At 49.2% G+C, this 19,115-nt stretch overlaps 1 protein-coding gene and 1 long non-coding RNA gene across 2 annotated transcripts; both read right to left on the bottom strand.

Moving 5' to 3' along the window:
* Positions 1–1,593: 1,593 nt before the first annotated feature.
* LOC128826505 (histone H3.3A) lies at positions 1,594–6,259 on the bottom strand. Its single transcript, XM_054009821.1, has 4 exons — positions 6,133–6,259; positions 4,182–4,340; positions 3,086–3,239; positions 1,594–2,277 (listed from the first exon to the last, which is right to left on the bottom strand). The coding sequence occupies exons 2-4, from the start codon at positions 4,307–4,309 to the stop codon at positions 2,149–2,151; spliced, it is 411 nt and encodes a 136-aa protein (XP_053865796.1). The 5' UTR covers positions 4,310–4,340; positions 6,133–6,259; the 3' UTR covers positions 1,594–2,148.
* A 4,138-nt stretch (positions 6,260–10,397) lies between these two features.
* LOC128826570 (uncharacterized) lies at positions 10,398–18,320 on the bottom strand. Its single transcript, XR_008442859.1, has 6 exons — positions 18,187–18,320; positions 15,435–15,459; positions 14,850–14,903; positions 13,833–13,907; positions 12,199–12,318; positions 10,398–10,962 (listed from the first exon to the last, which is right to left on the bottom strand). It is a non-coding gene; the product is annotated as an uncharacterized LOC128826570 (long non-coding RNA).
* Between the last annotated feature and the right edge of the window lie 795 nt (positions 18,321–19,115).

Genomic DNA, 19,115 nt, shown 5'->3' with positions numbered 1-19,115 from the left:
ATAGATAAATAAAGCTATGGATGTTCCAACTTTTTACTGGCAGTGTTTTACCCGTGATAGGTTTTCTATTCAGCTTATGATGCTTTCAGATACAGACCCACCCACCACGGTAATTTTGCAGTGGAGTTTTCCGAGACATTAAGCAAGTGGGCACTGAATGGCAGCAGCAATCCAGAACTGCGTGTGGGAGTAAAGTGCTTTTTTAATGGTGCCTTATGGAGTCGGATGCTAAGACTCCAAAGCGAATCCTACAGAGGACAGAACGCCTACGCAAAAAGTAGGTCAGTGCAAAAAAAACCCCATCAGCCCAACCCACAAAAAGCATTTCCCTCCGTGCTTATCGCACGAGACACGCTGCTCTTTTCTAAAGGGCAGTATGTGTTAAAGGCAAAGAGAGACACTGCTCCAATCAGAACAAATCCTCTTGGAAAACAAGTACAAAATATCCAGTTGGGTGGCTGAGGGCATTTCAAGAAAGGACAGATGGGAAATTCCAGACCCTTCACCAGCAGAGATGAGCTGGAAACATGCTGGGGCCCCGATTCTGATCTTGGCTATACCAATGTCGAACGGCAGTAACTCCACTGAAGTCACTGTCATGTACAACGGAGAGCAGAATTTGACTCGGTGAGTTTAAGTAGGGCCCTGTTGCGTGCCATCAGAGTTCTCTAGGGCAGGAATAGCATGCAGTGAAATGAAGAGCTTGTCAGGACTTGAAATGCAACAGCAGAACAGCTGTAGCACTTCCGTGTAGACACTACCTATGCTGACAGGAGGGGGTCTCCTATCAGCATAGATAATCCACCCCCCTAGCCAACCCCAGAGCAAAAGACAGCCAGGCCTGCATGGAACAGGACCGCTGAAATAGTAGAGGTGTTTAAACGTACACTGCAATTCTAAATCACCCTCTTCTCAAAGGGCTGTTAAAATGAGGGCTTATCTATCAGAGTTCAACCCCTGCACTGACCGGTTAGACAGCACCCTTCAAACTGAGGAGCCCAAAGCATTTCAGAAATCGTAGCTAAGCGGCACAAATATGCAACTCTCAGAGTGACCAGTGAGGAGATAAACAGATAGCTTCGCTGTGCCAAAGGTCATGACAAGTCAGCCCAAGAACGCAGGAGTCCTGCGTCCCCGCCTTCTGTAGCCCACTGCATGAAGTAAACACTACAACAGGAAAAGGGAGGGAGGGGTGGGGGGGTCTTTCCTCTGTAGCCTGAAGCCAAATTGCAGGATATAGTGTCACATCAACTGGATATGCGGTCTCTTAGCTGGAGCAGGGACCTGGGATTCCAGACTCCTGGGTTTTATTTTTGGTTCTGCCACTGGCCTTGCTGTGATTTTGGGCCAGTCACTTACAACAGTTTTAAGTTTCAGTTTCCCACATCGTCAAAATGGATCTAACACTCCTTTCTCCACAGGGGTTTGAAAGGCTTAAATAATGCTCCCAGAAGGGCTTGGAGATCCTTAAAGGCTCTACGGAACTTTGGCTATCGCGTCAGCACAAGGCAAGTTGCTTTGATTTACTGAAGAGCACGACATACACATCTATCCTAGTGCAACAGCAAATACAAGATTAAGGAAGCAAAAAGGTTATTGTTCAACATTTATTTCTTTTTTTTGTTCCCACCACAAGGTGAAGAAACCTGAAAGTTACAAAGGTCCAAGTCACATTTCACGAGACAGATGGAAATAAGAAAACAAGTTTAAATATCATGCCCATTCTAAATACAAAGGAAAAAAAGAAATCAAATAATGAAAAATATAGTGTAGCGTGATCTTTTGCAGATATATTTTTACAAACTGAAGACCAAAAGCTCCTTATGTTATGCCTAAATCTACTTAAGTTTTGTGTATAAAACCAGATATTTCAAAAATGTTTCCCCCTTGTTTTATATATTTTTTTTTGCAATTCTGAAAAAAAGTTTACAAAAACAAAAAAATCCAAGTCTTGTAAATTTCTAAATTTTTTTTTTTGCTTGTACATTATGAACAAACGGATTCAACTCTCTTGATCGCTTACATCTTACTAAGATAGGTTTATAACATCTCCCCGTGTCCTAGCCACTACAAACAGGAGTAGGAAAAAAAAACAAACCTAGAGTCTACTCTAATACACCGTGTGAGCGGATATCAGCCGCCAACGAGTTAAGCCCGCTCGCCGCGGATACGACGTGCCAGCTGGATGTCTTTTGGCATGATGGTGACTCTTTTGGCGTGGATTGCACACAAGTTGGTGTCTTCAAAGAGACCCACGAGATAAGCCTCACTGGCTTCCTACCAAGGAAAAACCACAACAGAAGTAACAGCTCGATCTGTTTCGCAACAGTCTCTTTACGAGGCATCAAAATGCTCCCATTGTACCGAGGGCCAGATTTTTCCTGCTGCTCTGTGCCGTTTATTCCGATGTCTAAGGGGGGGCTGAGTGCTCTCAAAAAACTGGCCCTGCATGCTTAGCACCTACCCAGCTGCGTGTGCCTCAAGGGCTTCTCAAGTGTCAGTTGAACCCCATTTGGCAGGTGAGGAAACCAATTCAGAGCCCCCAAATTCACACCCCACCCATTTACACTAGCGAGCCGCACAGTCTCAAACGTGACAGCTCTTTCTAACGCTACGTGCTCAACACCCCCACGCCAGCGGCTTTGAGACGTGGATGCTTTCTCCTGCCACGAGTGAGTGGATTAAGAGCATGTTTTGTCCCCATGGAACTCTAAGCACTTTAGGGAGCACTTATTGACAGAGAAGCTGAGCACTGCAGCAGCCAGTGATGTCAGTGTCTTCCCTCTGCTTGTACACACACATCACTGGGATGCAGTCGCCTCTCGGGGCGAAAGCAGTAATCTGTGGACATCAACGGGGAATTTAGATTCTACGTTCTGAAGCCAGAGGCTCTCTGAGCAGCAGACGTATGCTCTGCAGGTCACTCTCGAGAGGAGCCCGTGCCTCGAGCTTTAGTTTCTACAGATTTGATGAGTGCAAAGCAGGTCGGGCTCACTCTTTGGAAGGTACTTCCCAACTGTCTGGGGGCAAGTTAGACAGGTTTCATTCTGTCTGCCCAGCAGGGAAGAGAGACAAAGTCGCCTACCTGCAGGGCTCCGATGGCAGCACTCTGGAACCGCAGATCCGTCTTGAAGTCCTGAGCGATTTCACGGACCAGACGCTGGAACGGGAGTTTGCGAATCAGCAGCTCAGTGGATTTCTGGTACCGCCGGATCTCTCGAAGGGCCACAGTGCCAGGCCTGGAAGAGATTTCAAAGACAAGGGCTCAGAATTTAACCCCCATTCCCCCAACCACGCTCAGACATCAGTGTGCCAAGGACTGCAGACGGAACTCCCTTCTCCTCTGTAAGCGTCTCAGGTGTACCCAGGAGGGGTTTCGTGTACACGTACACGTACACCCGCCCCCCCATAGAAGAAGCTTGCCCTGCCACAGTCTCTGGGGACAAAGAGGACTCCATGGTTGTTAAGCTGGCCTATTGCACTGCTGTTAATTTCACCAACTTTCTTGTTAAAAAACAAAACGCAGTATTTAGAGGGGACCAACAACGTTGACAGCCCCTAATATTAGACCGCGGGTACGTCTACGCTTTTTTTCTTTTAAGTGGCTTTTTAAGAACTTTAGCAGCTCCTTCCAAACAAGGACTGGAACAATGATGAAATCTCAACCTTTGTGCAGGTGCCCTATCAAACATGCATTGCTGAGCTGGCTACAAGTGCCTTTGTATGCATGTGTTTGTCCCTTCTGTTTTAATAAGCCAGCCGAAAGGATAATATTTTATAAAACTATTCACTACAAACCATTATTTATTATTTGTAATTACAGTAGCCACTCCTAACCCTGATCTCAGTCGAGGCCTCTTTGGGCTCAGCCCCAGGAGAGACTATCCCTGCTCTGAAGAGCTTACATGCTAAGCAGATGAGCCTGGCAAAGGATGAGGGAAAACTGAGGCACAGAGAAGGGAAGTGACTTCCCTAAGGTCACATCAGCAGGTCAGTGGCATAACTGGCAAAAGAACTCCAACTCAGGAGTCTGAATCCCTAACTACTAGCCCATGCTCCCTCACACATAGTACATAAAAATTAAGGCTATGATATAGATCACGTTATTTTTTTCTTACGATGGCAAAACTCCCCTTTACGTCTCCCACGCACACCAGAAGAGAAAGCATGACTCCAAGTACCTGTAACGATGAGGTTTCTTCACTCCCCCAGTGGAGGGCGCACTTTTCCTGGCTGCTTTGGTGGCCAGTTGCTTCCGGGGGGCTTTCCCACCAGTGGATTTACGAGCGGTCTGCTTGGTACGGGCCATTCTGGATGGTCTTTAGTGCGGAAGAAATCTGCTAAAAAAAAAAAAAGAGGGGAAGGGGAAGAAATCAGTTTAACCTTTTCAAGAACAGCTTGACCTGGGGTCGCGTCCCATCACTCCCTGTGTGACCTACAAGTCACTAAGGCAATATGGTTCCCTACTGGTAAAATGGAGCTAGTCACATGGCCCTGTCTTCCCAGGGTGTTGGGAGATGCTCAGATGCTATGGTAACCCTAGAGGTTGCCATATAAATGTTTAGGAACATTTCCGGCACTATATTGGGGGGGGGGGGGGGGGGGGGGGGGGGGGGGGGGGGGGGGGGGGGGGGAAGAAGAGAATAGTAACAGAAAATCCCTGAAAAGCTTTTGTTAATTCCACAGCTGTTCACTCCGAATTACTTTGTTTTTAACTAGAGTGTCACAGATGAACCTGTGTTTTGTTTCTGCTGTAATATAAAATGATCATTTCCGTCAGTGACCTGATTTGCCCAGCATGGAAGAGGAGGAGAAGTGTTGTTTTCCCAGCTCTGGAGGAGGATGGGGTCTAGTGGGTAGAACTAGGAGCCAGGACTCCTGGGTTCTATTCCCAGCGTGGGAAGTGGGTCTGGGAGCCAGGACTCCTTCTGGGTTCTAGTCCTAGGTCTGGCAAAGGACTAGGGTCTAATGGATTGAGGCGGGAGGGATTTATGGTCAGGATTCCTGGGTTCTTTTCCTCTCCTCCCTCTGCAGTTGCCAGTTTTTGCACAGACCCACAGGCGACAGTTCCCGACAGTAAGAAAAAGTCACCGATTTCCCCCCTGAGGTTCCCCGCCGATCAGTGGCGCCAGTTGCGGGGAGGAAGGAACCTGCTGCCCCGATCGCTCAGAAACAGGGCGGGGAGACACGTCGGGCCGGGGAAGCGAACGCAGCGGAGGGAGCCAGCTGGGAATGGCCTGAGTGAGAGTCTGGAAAAGGGATCGTTGTGGGGAGGAGAGTGTGGAGGGTCATCCTGGCTGGGAGCGAACATGCAGTGAGGGGGAAAGGTTACAAAAAGCAAGGAGCCATCAACTGTTCATGGAGCGGAGGCTGCTCTGGGACCGAAACGAGCGATATCCCTGCAAAGGAGAGATCTGGCCTCAGAGCCGGCTTGGTGCCACGTGAGATCAAGCCGAGGTGTCAGTTCCACACCAGCGCCATCACGATGGGCACCAGGCCGAAGCCACTGCCATGGCGGCAACCAGGTGCCATGGCGATGGAGCCAAGGACAACAGCAACCCTACACCAAATTGCACCATGGCGTCCCACCTCCATGGCCAATACAGCAGCCCCTGTAGAGCCACCAGAGTCTGCTTTAAAGAGAACCCAGGAGTCCTAGCTCCCAGTCCTCGCCCCAGTTTGCCCCCTTTAGCCACATAAAGTGGGTTTTTTTGAAGAAAGACTACATCTTCCAGAAGCCTTTGCGCCAAGTCTGGGTTTGATTGGCTAACTAAAGTCAGGTGACCTTCCCCAGGCTAACCGAGGCCTTTTCCCGATTGGCCAGCGTCGCCAGCCAACCGGTATGTAACCTGACAAGAGAGGGGGTAGAGCCGCGAAGCCTCCTCGGTGATTGACGCGGCTCATGACCAATCGACCTCGGGGCTGCCTCAGGGGCTTCCAGCCAATCAGCGCGGCCACCGTGCTCTCGCATCGCCCGACCAATGAGCTGCAGGATACAGACGGAAGGCGGGACTTACTTGGTGGAAGGGGCTCCTCAGACGATCTCGGTTTCTACTCACCCCCCCCCTTTTTTTTCGAACAAGGGGGGAGGGGGAAGCCCGGGTACGGGGGTGTCTCGCGCCTCCTTGTTACCTGTGTGTGTGGCTCGCGCCCCTCACTGCAGCGACCGTTGGAGCCGTTGGGAGTCCCGGCCGGCGCTCGCGCTGCTCTCGCTCCCTTCCCGCCTTTCCCGCCAGCCCCAGCAGAAAATGGCGGGTTCCCCGGCTGGGCTATTTAACCATCATGCAATGGGGCAGAGGGGAGGGGAGGGGAGGTCAGCTGAGGTGAACCTGGCTGTGTGGGCGCCATCTTGTGAGCACCACCCAGGCTGCCCCTGCCTCCCCCCAGTCACAGGGCTGGCAATGGGGAGCCTTCCTTTAACCACAGACCCTACTGCATTTTATGCCCCTTGCATGAGTTACGTTAAGACGTCCCTCGAGTCAGGCTAAACCCTTGACATGGGTCGTGCCAATCTTGCCTATGTGTAACATAAAATCTCTGGCACAAAGTCACGCCAAGTGCCCCCCCCTCATGTGCGTCACACCAAACCATGCCTACGTGTAACACGCCAAAGCCCTGGAACGCATCATGCCAACCTTGCCTACATGTAACACTGTAAACCTCAGTTACAAGTCACGCCAAGCGCCCCCCAGCATGCATCTTACCAACCTTGCCTACATGTAACATGCGAACCCCCTGGCACGTGTCACACCAAGTGCCTCCCCCATGTATGTCATGCCAACCTTCCCTACATGTCACATGCTAACCCCTCCCCCTGCATATTCACACCAACCTTTCTAATATATAACATGTCAAGGCCCTTGCAGAAGCTTTGGCAACGCCTTCCAGTGCACAAATTATATCAAGCCCTTTGCACTAGCCACATGAACCTCCCCGATGCCAACTAGCCACAAATGTCACTATAAAACCCTCACACAAGTCACATCTACCCCCTGCACGAGCCATGACCAGTGGAGTTGACACCCATGTAACGTCACTAGCCTATCACCAGTCACGTCAAGTAGGACTGGTGCAAATTTTACAGTTTTCCCCACATCAGCCACTGTCAACGTTATGCCAGCCTTCCCTATCACAAGTCACATCAACTGGTGCTGATGCCAAAATCACATTATATGAGTACCTAGACAGCTAGGTACTTTAGAGAGGATAATTAACTAGTCACTGCCACCCTCTTATCTCAGGTAAGAGGCCTCCTGTATATGGTACCCTTGGATATGTTTTTAGGTAGTACTTCACTTTTCTCATACGCTCGGCTCTCTCTCTTTGAGCAGAAAATACTATTGACACGTGATCTACCTCAAAGAATATGCCAACACGTGATGGCATGGTTAAAGATTGGGGAAATTTGTCCGGGTAGGGAAATCATTACAGCCTTTAGGAATGGACTGATGTCTTTTCCAGTGGCCTATGGGGAAAAAGAGTTGATGTTTTAATCGACTGCTAGCTGGAGAAGTGTCCGCATTGTGACCGTCCCCTCACTGAGGCTCAGTAACAAGGGGCAAAGGGAGAATGGGCTATGAAGACTGACTTCTCCTCTAACCCTTAGTACTTGTCCCTCCAGGGCTGTGGTGAGGTTGTTCACCCTGCCACTGCCTGGGCTGTACTGGTTCTGGGGATAAACACAGCGCTTTAGTCTGCAAGGCTGTCAAGCTGGTACTATTCTTAAGCAATAAGTTAACTATCCAAAAAATACTGCATAGCTGAAGGTCCGTAAACTTTGACGCCCACAGGGGCAATTTGTAGGACACACAAGAATTTACTTTGGGTCATGGGGAAATCTTCAGTCTTAAAGCCCAATCCTGCAGACATGTTTAACTTTGCTGCCATGAGCAGTCCTCTCAACTTCAACTACTAGTTGCTTTAGTGAAGTGTTTGCAAGATGGGGGCCTTGGAAGCATGATCAGAGGAATGTAGGGTTGTAAAGAACCTTAAGAGGTCATATCTAGCCCACCCACCTGGGAAGTAGATTGAATTATACCTAGAACATCCCTGACAGGGATTTGTCCAACCTATTCTTAAAAACCCTCCAGTGATGGTGATTCCACAACCTCCCTGGGTCACCTGCTCCGATGCCTAACTATGCTTAGCATTAGAAAGTTTGCCCTAGTATCCAATGTGACTCTCCCTTGCTACAAATTAAGCCAATTACTTCTTATCCTACCCTCAGTGGTTATGAAGAACAATGGATCACTTTCAAAAGATGTTCAACTGTAGATGGTGTGAAACATAAGTAAGCTCTTTGGGGTTCGAATATCTCCTACTGTGTGAATGTGAAATGCCCAACGTAACGGGGCCCTGTTCTTGGGCAGCCCATCCAGCTGGGCCTCCATTTGCACTTGGATAACCCACAAAGCTCAGCCTACATTAGCAACAAAGCGTACAGCCTTCTTGTAATAATTTCTAAGGGGTCACCAGTACAAACTCAATTACAGCAGAGGATGGATGGGAGCGGCTGCGTGATCCAGTTCTGCTCATACTGGACTAAGGCCCACTGTTACTAGACAACTCAAAACTCACTCTGATGCCTCATTCTTCAAAGATATAGGAGTCCTAAATGCAGGGTCCATCTCTCCCTGAGTGTTTCTACAATAGCCCAGCACAATTGGGCATCTGATGCTGCCTGGGCTCCCCAGGGTACTACCCCAATAGAAATAAACCATGAATTCCTAGATTTGTCCTGCAAGGATATTCAGAAAACCACCACCAGGAAATCGCTAATTTATACTACTTGCATTTATAATTGTGGGCACCAGAGGGCACAGTTGTATCTCTTCACCCTCACCAGAGTTGCTTAAAAAAAAAAAAAAAAAAAAAAAAAAGTACTACAATGTATATTTAGACAAATTTCAGAGTAGCAGCCGTGTTAGTCTGTATCCGCAAAAAGAACAGGAGTACTCTGTTCTTCTTTTTATTTAGACAAAGTACTAAATGTAGTTTAATCAATTTTTAATAAAATTGATTTTGTCCTTCTATATCCTCTCCCACCCCTCCCCCCCAACTCTTGGAAAACTACAAATCCTACTGAAATTTGACCTCAGCTGCTCCTCGCAAGGTAGATATTACAGATGAGGAATGGGAGATAGAGGTGATGTCACCATACAAGTCTGGCATAACTGGGACTAGAACCTCTGTTGTTTTAGGCCTGAACCACAAGACCACCGTTTTTCCTTTTAAGACCTCTTTTTAAAAAGGAGAGTTCTGATTGACAATAGATCTGAATTAAGACCACCCCCAAGGTGCGTTATCTTAAACTATTTTCATATTGGAGACATTGTAAATGCTTTCTCTCACATCACCAACTAGCTCCACTCTACTGGAAATCTGGGGTCTCTGAGCTAATCCCTAAGCACTACAGAGATGGTCATGGGTTCCTAGGCTCCACATTAAATCAGGTCAATTGTGGAAGAACAAAAACAGGCTTGTTGGATTAAAGGGTAAAATTATTACAAAAAGCAGCATTTGGAGAGGTAAGGAAAGGGCATCAAGTTGTCATGGCAATGGAAGGTCAGAGCTTTAAATAACTCTCACCCTATGCACCAGAGACCTCTTACTGGCCTGGCCTCACCAGACAGAGGATTTACTCCTTTACTGGTTACTTACAAGAGTTGCTTCATAATAGGTACAAATTACAGGGGTAACTTGGGCCAAGCTGATTAATTTTTCTTTTAAATGGAGGTTTATTTTAGCATTCATGAAAAGGAGACTAAGAACATGTTGGCATATGTGCACACAGCTCATGTACTTCAGTCCCCATTTACAACCATTTCTGCTAGTACACCTCCCACTCTCCATCCCAGCTCTGCCCTGCTCCACAATCTTAACTTGCAGCACCCTATGCTACCGTAGCCTGAAGCAGAGGGGGAAAAAGTAAATACAGAATTGGCCTGCAAATGCCACCAGTTTCCCTTTGTTTCAAGGTTTGGGGGACTGTGGCTCAAAGCCATTGTAACAAGACCCTGGAGATGTGGCAGGAGGAGAATTTTGATGTCACAAAAAGCAAGGTCCCGCCTGCTTTAGAAGTATCTACTGCCTAGCTGGGACATCTCAATATGAGCTCCACTACTGAGGTTGCAAAGAAGTCTGGAAAGATGAAAAGCTGCATCAGGCTTGCTGGAGTGGAGTGTGTAGATGGAAGGAGCTTGATGGGTTTGGATATAGGACCTGGAATGCTGCTTTCAGGATATTCACACTGCAATGAAGCATTAGACCACTTGCCACTTGTTTCGGGGTACTGGTATAGAAGAATTATACCCCATATTGCAAGGGAACGGAGAGTCTGCTTTTGCTGTGTGTTTGGTCAGTTAGCAAGCACTAGAAAGAAGGCACTACACAACCAGTTTATGACTTTCATTATTTTATTTAACAGACACCTTTCTGAAGTGCAATAAAAGTTAATCATACAACAACAACAAAAACCCAGAAAGACAGTTTTGTAACACTAGGTGATTCTGAGTCATTTGTTAAAACATTTTCTCTCATTTCCCGCCCAGTTCCCCCCATACCCGACAATGAGCTGCTAATTCGTCTTCCCACACTGATGGGATTCCCAGATGGTGACCCTCCCTTACTTGACAGCCTTCATCCCAGCAACCTCAGATGAAGAGCTTGTTGTTGCGATATCAGCACTAGATTTCTCAGTAAGGTTGAACAGTGAAACTCACTCAAGAATTACTCAAAGTTAGAGGCACCTGAATAGCACATTAGAGGGGCCGTTTCAACTCTAGACAGGCGTTGCGTACAGATATAAAGCATGCCAAAGCACAGAGCTGGATCCTCATCTGTCTTTGTTCAAACCGGCATCCTGCGCAAAAACTTCTGGGAACGGCCACGCGTCAGGGGACATTTCGGCAACTCCCGTCATCAAGCGCTCGGCCGAGTTGAACCAAGCAAATGCTCATCAAGCTAGAGGAAGAGAAGGAACGTATATAGTTAACGAACTAGAAATTTAAAAATAAAACTGGACTAGGTGCAAAGAAGGGCTACTCGGATGATCAGGAGGCTGGAGAGCCCATCCTAGGAGAGGAGATGGAAAGAGCTTGGCTTGTTTAGCCCAGCCAAGTGAAGGCTGAGAGGGGAAAAAATCTGATTCCCCACCACATCCTGACCTATTTAGAGAGAGCAAAAACACCAGAAGAGCTATTGAAGCTCAAGGACATTATTGGCACAAGAACAAACAGCTTCAAATTGATCGTGAATACATTTAGGCTGGAAATTAGAAGGTTCCTAACCGTCAGAGGAGCGAGGGTCTGGAACAGCCTCCGAAACTGAGCGCGAGCTAGTTTGAAGATGGAGACTGATAAATTTACATACAGAATTCTATGCTGGAGCCGTCTGTGACAGCACTGGACTGAAGGCTCAGAAAGGGCCTTTCCAGTCTGATGTACCTGAAGCAGCAGCTACTGCTCTTAACCTATTACAGCGCGAGTGTAACAGTGCCTTCTAGTGTTTAAATAAAAGCACTCTAGACAAACCCAACATAACACAATGGCCCACACAGAGGACAAGAGACCACCTAGAACTAATTAAGGAACAGTCCTCAAACACTGCACAAGTGCGGGGGGGGAGGGTGCATTTGGGATCCAACAGACCAGGATTCTAGCCATGGTTCCAGAGGTTGCATGCATGATTTACCAAGCAGGCGAGTCTGAATTCACAGCACCTCAGCCCACCAGAACCACGCTCATTTTCTGACCCCTTTTGCCAAGTTAATTCCAAGAGGAGTCTGACTCTTTTTGCCTCCCATGAATGCTCTGCCCTGCTGGTGGTAGCCAGCATAACCAGTGGCTGGGAGCTTTAGGATTTGCAGCATTACCGCATTTTAACATAGAGCCTTCCCAAGTGTTTCCTTGTCCATGTATATAGGCTGGAATGCAACCACCTCTGGGGTGAAGCGCAACAGCTGCTCCAGCACTCAGCATACTGCGGTTAGGGGGGGAAAAAGGTGAAGTTCTGACCAACTGTAACATGGCAAGTCCTTGCTCTTTCGGATGCCCAATCATATTTATAATACCCATGCAGAGGGGGATAGGACCTTGGTTAAAGGTCTCCTTCTAGAAAGCCACATGCAGCAAGGCTCCATTTATCCAAGGAGGAAGGGCTGAGACAGCACTACTGGGATAGCCAGACCCACAACCTTACCTGTGTTATGTACGGAGGCACCGATGCATTCTGCTGTTCCTATCCCAAAGCCAACGCCTCTTTAATGGCTGCCACAATCTTGGAAAGCTTGATGCCATTATCCACAAATCCATCCCCGTTCTGCCAGAGAGGAGCCAGTTAGCAAGGGGGCAGCTGAACCCACCCTCCCACCCCGGCATGCCCCATAAGGCTCCAAGAAGTCAGAGCATGAGAAGGCTGTTTGCCAGGAGCTGGGAATGGGTGACGGGATGGATCACTTGGTGATTCCCTGTTCTGTTCATTCCCTCCAGGGCACCTGGCATTGGCCACTGTCGGAAGACAGGATACTGGGCTAGATGGACCTTTGGTCTGACCCAGTAGGGCCATTATGTTTTAAAGCTTTTTTAATTCTCCAGGGTGACACAGCCACTGATGGTGTCCAGAGTTATGCCCCTGGAGAGTTCCACTCCTATTTAAGAGCATTCCTCAGCAAGACACCTGCTCGGGCACTCCTATCACTGCCAAGAAGCTGTGACAAGACAGCAGCACCAGGACCGGAGGGACAATGCAGTGTTTGAAAAGCGGCCTTGGAAAAACCTCACGGGTACTCCTTGGCTACAGCAGCGAGCATAGAAAGCTTGTTTCTGCTGCTGGACCTTCCTGTCTCACCAAGATCTCAGACAAAATATTAGCTTAAAAAAAAAAAAAGGAGTGGGTGAAACTTACAGCCCCTTTCCCCGCCAAAAAATATGGGCAAACACGACCCCTTCTAGAAGGTGCCACACACAGGACAGTCAAAATTCAGCAGGCTCCTGGAGTGTCCTTAAGGACACAGAACTCAACAGTTCTACCACCTCAAAGAGACACTTGACAGTGGAAGTACTTTTAATGTAGGACCGACAGCTCTAATCTCCCCAGCCCCCAGGAGCTGCAGCACCAGCAGCTGCAAGAGCCAACAGCTAGTTTAGCATCAAAGACGTTTTCTAAGGAGCTGTATTTTCCCGCTTGTGAAGGCCGGCAGCAGTGGCTGCTAATAAGCCATTTCAGTTTGCCATCCTGGAGATAAAGGATGCAGGTTTCATCCATCACTGAAATGCAGCTATCTTTGAGGTGGAAAATGGCAGCTGTGGGGAGAAGGGCTGGGAAGAAGAGAGAATAAAAAACAAACAAAAACCCCACAGCCTATATCCTACTGCAACTGCAGAGGAAGTTTAGGGAGTCAACATAAGTTACTCATATTGCAACAGGAACAGGGCAGCGGATTAACACTTGCATGCCCAGTGAGTGGGCTAGTAGGAGTCAGTGGCTGATGTGCGTTTTAGGTCTCATTTCCAGCAGCACCCGAAGGAAGAGTACCAACCTACTGACTCACAATGACTGCTCCTTAGAAGGCCGCACCAAACTGATCCCCGTTCAGCATGCAGATTCTAAGGGGATCATTGTACAGGCTGGTACAGCTGTAGACAGGACCACTGCTCCAGCTTCGATACCGGACTCTGACTACAGATGCCAGAGCCCAGACAAGGCTCCCAGCCTTCTGCTCACAACACATCTCTATGGAGTCTTCCTGTCTCATGTATATCACCCGCCTTGGTGACAATCAGCTGAGCAGTTCGGTTAGGAACTAGATGAGGGGGGAGGAAGAGACCACTCACCATTTTTGAATGCACCAGTTTGCCTGCGATTGTCACTTCAAACCATCCTGTGACCTGAGGGGTCCCTTCGCCACTCTAAGCAGAGAAGAGGAGTCAGTCACCTTGAGAATGACGAGCCCCAAGGGGGTCTGGGTTATTTTAAGCAGCACGCTCTCCCCTTTATGTTAGTTCCTAGTTAGACCAACAGGAGTGCTCCCTACAGTTCTCACCAGAGAGGAGAATACATCTGCAAACAGATGTTATGAACTTGATGCAGAAATGATAGGGTGGGATTCTCTGGCCTGAGGTCATACAGGAGGTCAGACTAGATGATCATAGTGGGCCCTTCTCTGGCCTTGGAATCTATTAAGTTAATTTGTATTCTAGAAGCCAGGATCCCATTGTGCCAGGTACTGTACAAACATATCAAAGAATCCCTATCCCAAACTACTTATGATCTAGAATAAGAGTATATCTAGATTGAGGAGCACAAGGAAACCAGGGCATGATACTAGATTGTCCAAACATCTTCAGTCCTGCAGAACTGCAAGAACTGTCCTCCTTCCACCTTAACACCACTCTCCAGGATTCCTTGATTGAGGCTTCCCTTACCTCTACCACACGGGGCATGCTTTGTAAGCCAACCAGCAGCAGCTTTCCCCATGGTTATGTCTGTGCCCGTTTGCCCATCTGAGAGGTTTAACAGCTTCCCCTGAAGCACGTGGCACTGGCCACTTTCAGAGACAAGAGACTAGACTAAATGAACCATGGATCTGACAACTATGTTCCAGATTTATGCTGGATATGACATGCTTTTAGTCTGACAGTTCTCAGTCAGGTCCCACCAGATGAGGAGGGATTTATTTAGAGTGCCCTGCATCGCAGATTCCCACTGAAGGCAACAGGAGTTTTGAGAGTACAGAACCAGAGCTTGAGAAGACATGGCTAGTCCTTGGCTGTGCATATTCACTGACTGGGAGTCAGACAGACACAGAAGCTAAGTGCTCTGGACAGACTGGACAATCCCAGGATACTCACGATCTCCAGCTTGCCCGGGAACTGTTTTTCAAGTTCCTTCTTGAGCTGTTGATACTAGAAAGGAGAGAGAGGAAAGGCAGAACCCAGAGTTAATGCCTGATAGGTCTTCGTCAGGACTCGCCCCTGCTGAATCTTGGCTCCGCTGTTACTTCACACACCTAAAAACAGCTGGCAACAATGCCAGCTAGTGAGCCAAGCCCCACCCGCCAGGCCACATGGCCTGCTGTGGGTACAGGAGCCCTTTCTAGTCCAACTGCCTGCTTCCCTTTGCACCAGTTTTCTAACCTGTGCAACTCCATTTATACCTCCTCATGCACAGGTTCAGACAGCCAACTGGGGACCGAAGGGGGAGGAAAAGCTCGCTGGGTCAGGCTGGGGCAAAAGCGTTGGGGATGCTCCAGGAACAGACCCAATGACGTGCTACCGCCCAACTTGCTCTGGAGGAGAACTTCCTCTCTTTGCAGATGGCCGGTGACTTGGACCAAGTGCTGGGAACAGGAATGGGGTCCTAGAGCACATCAGTCCAGTTCACCCACCACCACCAGAGTTATAACTGGAACTGAACCGAGGAATCTGGTCGCTTACCTTGGGACGGTAGCCTCAGGCCCCGCTGTAGGGAGACAAAGAAGAGTTATTTCAGCATCTAGACATTAACCAAAGAAGGGACAAAGGCTGAAATTCAAACAGGAGCTGAGCTTCCTTGAAAATCCCACCTGGTCTCCTGCTATTTGAGACGAAAGGGAACTACATTAGACTGCAAAATACCATCACCACCTAGCTCTTCTACAGTGCTTTCCATCAGCCAATCTCAAAGTGCCTTGCAAAGGAGCAGCATGTAGCGCCATATTACAGAAGGGAAAGGAACTTGTCCAAGGTCACCCAAGCAAGTTCGTGGCAGAGCTGGGAATCCCGAAACCCCGTCCAGTGCTCTTCCACAAGGCCATGCTGCCTCCAGAAGTAGTAGCCCGTTGTCTTCTCTGTGGGACAAGACACTAGATGGCAACATGACCCCCTTTTTGAGGACATCTCGCTGGGTTTTGAGTATCGATGTTGGTCCACAGAAAACGATAAAGTTACAAATCACTGGAAGGGTAAAACCCCACTAAAGATGCTGATTGTTGCTAGTTGTTTTCATTAGAAACTTAAGACTGAAGTTGAGCCTTCTTGCCATGTGGTTACTTTCATTGTTTCTTGACACGATCTAAATGCAATCAACCGCTGACTTTATCCGCCCACGCTAATGGCTATTATTTGGAATAGGGCACGTATGAACTTTGCACTCACACCTGCTGGTGCTGGGACAAACTGGCCCCCTAACCACCCTCTATCAGAGATGCAAGAGAGCAACTGGCTGCTGAGAAAGAGAGAAGTCATACCAACCCTTCTTGTGTCTATTTTAGATGCACAGGCAGCAGAGGAGAGCGCTTCCAGAAGTCATTCTAGTAGGCATGGGAATGCAGAGGAGGAGGATGATTTTTGCCAGGAACAGAAACCTCTTAGAAGACGCTGAATGCTGTTCTGTAATACCGTTACAGAGTTGGCTAAACCCTACAGTCACAGCAACTAACTATGCAGGATAAAACCATTTTATTGGCAAGGAGGTGGGATTCCCACCCCCTTTTTCGCCCCTAAGCTCCACCCCAGCTTCAGCACTTCTCACTGCTGCCCCATGGACATGGAGTAACTCCTCCACTCCCACAGCACACAAGACTTAGTATTTACACCGAGATAACCAGAGGATACAGAGCTACCACGACTACACTCGTTCTGGAAGGAGGAGAGTTAGAACGTTTAAGTCTGTGGAACAAAAAGTGAGGCAGTTCAGGTCAGAGTAGAAGGAGGTGTTGGGGAGCCGTGCCTGGGGAGGCCGGACCTATAGGCGCATGGAGGGCTGTGGGTCATGCTTGATGGACATGAGAGTTGTGTGTAGGGGAGGCCATGGTTACTCTAGCAGAAGGAGGGGCTGCTGATCAGCACAGAGGCACCTGGCCGAGGATTGGCTTAGCAAAGGCTCCAGCAGGTCAGGATTAAGGTGTCTTGCACTAAGCAAGAGAAATGCCGGTCTATTCCGGGGTGGCAATATCTATCTCAAGCTCTGGCTAACTGAACGTGGGCAGAAGTTAGCTGCCGCTTTGCGGCAGAAGTGCCAAATATAAACGAGGACTCACCTGACTGCACAGAGGTGGCATTAGTCCACCTACCATTCAGCCAGCGCGTGCTAGGTTGTAAGCAGTTTCATTCACCCTGTGGGACAGAAGTAGCTTAATCCCCTACAACACCCGTGTAAGTTTCTTAAAGAGCTCTCAGTTTAAGCCCCAAACAGCCAAGGTATCAGCCCAGATACCCTCCAACCCAGTCAACTGTTCTCAAGAGGGCGTGAAACCGGCAGCCAGCCAGACCAGCCCCGAGAGGGCAGCACAGGGTCATTCCCCACAGTTTGTCCTGTGGCCTTCTGGCCAGTAACCTACAAGGATTTACCCGAAGGCCCTGAAATCAACAGAGAACCTCCCACTGACTTCAGTGGGCTTTGGGTCAGGACCACTAAGCAACTGGGGTTAAGAGAAAGAAGAGTTCTCCGGTCTCGCTGCTTTTAATGGATGTTTTGCTCCCGCCCCAGCCTGTGGAGCATCCCCTAAAATACCCCACCCCAGGTCAACGCAGGGCTGGCGGACTGTGGGCATCTGCGTCACCGCAGGCAAAAAACGACACAGCTCTCTGCTCTGTCAGAAAGTCAGCGTGGGGGAGGGAATGCATTTTATGGGACCAATTTCTGTTGGCAAGAGAGACGAGCCTTTAGAGAAGGCAACCAGCCAACAAAACTTACAGCGGCCTAGGGTGACCACACAGCAAGTGTGAAAAATCAGGACAGGGTGTGTGTGTGTGGGGGCGGGGGTAATAGGAGCCTACATAAGAAAGAGACCCCAAAATCGGGACATCAGGTCACCCTACAGCGGCCGAACGTTTTACGCAATTTCCATCCACACGTCCCCCAGGGCCGCATCATTTGTCCTGCCTCGATTGTTGTCCGGGCGAGGCCACTCTTACAATTTGAGCCTCGCCCCCACTTTAAGGCATCTGACACCAGCCCGAGAGTGGGTCCCGCGCTGCTCTGCCGGAGAGGCCCATCATTCAGTTGATGGCAGCAAGAGAAGAAAAGGGGGGACATGTCACTCTTTCCTCCTGGCCGGGTAAGCAGCCCTAGCAATGAAGAGCAACACCAGCATGTTTCCTTGCTCTCCCCAGGGGCTGATGGGCCCGGCCTGGCCCGCTCCCACGGCGCCGGGCGCTGTGGCCACGCATGCACCGACACGGCCAGCTACCCCCCACCCCCGCTTACCAATAAACCACCTGGACTTGGAGCGCCATGACAGCCGCGTTGGCGCCGGGGGGACTAGCCTGGAACGTTGAAACCTCGGGCGTTCTAATTGAGAACGCTGCGACGCAGCCGGTTTTAACACCAACGTTCCGACGAGTCCATTGGCAGGAAGCAAAGGAGGGGAGGAGACTGTTTACAGCCCCTTTGTTCCTCCGCACAGTAAATCTAGCCCCCTTAACGGTTCCCGCCTCCCCCCCCCTCCAAACTGGGTTCGATACCCCTAGGGTTGTGTTTCGTGGGGAACGGGTATAGATTGATTGCAGCGGTCTGGCAATGACACGTAAGGCTCCTCCTTTCTCCTTGGCGGCAGTGGTCTCGCCCCAGGCTCTCCTTGTCCCTTGGTGCTGACATGTGTCATCAACAGAGGGGAGGCGGAGAGATTCGTTGGTGTTTCCAGAAGAATCATTTTAATAACGCGCAATTAGTTTAGGAGAGAAGTTTCTCCTCTCCCCTCCCAGAGCTGGGACTTTGCCCTGAACGCATGGATAGAGGGCCAATCCCATAACGAAAGCGTTGTAGAGAGGAGCCGATACAATCCAGAGGCTAGGGCATTTCTTTGAAAGGGAGAAAAAGCTTTCCAGAACTTACAGATCCTTAAACTCAAGGTTTCGTAAATGAATTCCCCACACCACCTGCTCTTTCCCCACAGGCTATCAAAGTCAGACTTGTGCAAAAGCAGAATTCTCGGGCCAGGGCCTGGGTACAGCTGGGCACACACATACCTCCACCCAGTCCTGCATTTGGCTGGACGGTCCTGCCTTGACCCCACAAACCCCCCTGTCTACTGAGGGCCAAGGAATCCTCACCTGGCTAGAGAATGCACAACTCTCTCTCCCACCCCCTCCTTCTACCTTCGTTCGGGGGGAGACGGCGTATCCAGGGGACTAGGA

The sequence above is a fragment of the Malaclemys terrapin genome, chromosome 20, assembly GCF_027887155.1.
Source record: "Malaclemys terrapin pileata isolate rMalTer1 chromosome 20, rMalTer1.hap1, whole genome shotgun sequence".
Taxonomy (NCBI): Eukaryota; Metazoa; Chordata; order Testudines; family Emydidae; genus Malaclemys; species Malaclemys terrapin.
Note: the sequence above shows the minus strand (reverse complement) of the source record. Positions and strands in the feature narration are given on the sequence as shown.

What these genes read in the sequence shown, in the direction of transcription:
- LOC128826505 (XM_054009821.1), bottom strand. Translation starts at nt 4,309, where the DNA reads ATGGCCCGTACCAAGCAGACCGCTCGTAAATCCACTGGTGGGAAAGCC. An exon ending in AAGAAACCTCATCGTTACAG is followed by an intron (nt 3,240 to 4,181) that starts GTACTTGGAGTC and finishes AATCTCTTCCAG; the next exon opens with GCCTGGCACTGTGGCCCTTC. An exon ending in CTGCCATCGGAGCCCTGCAG is followed by an intron (nt 2,278 to 3,085) that starts GTAGGCGACTTT and finishes TTTCCTTGGTAG; the next exon opens with GAAGCCAGTGAGGCTTATCT.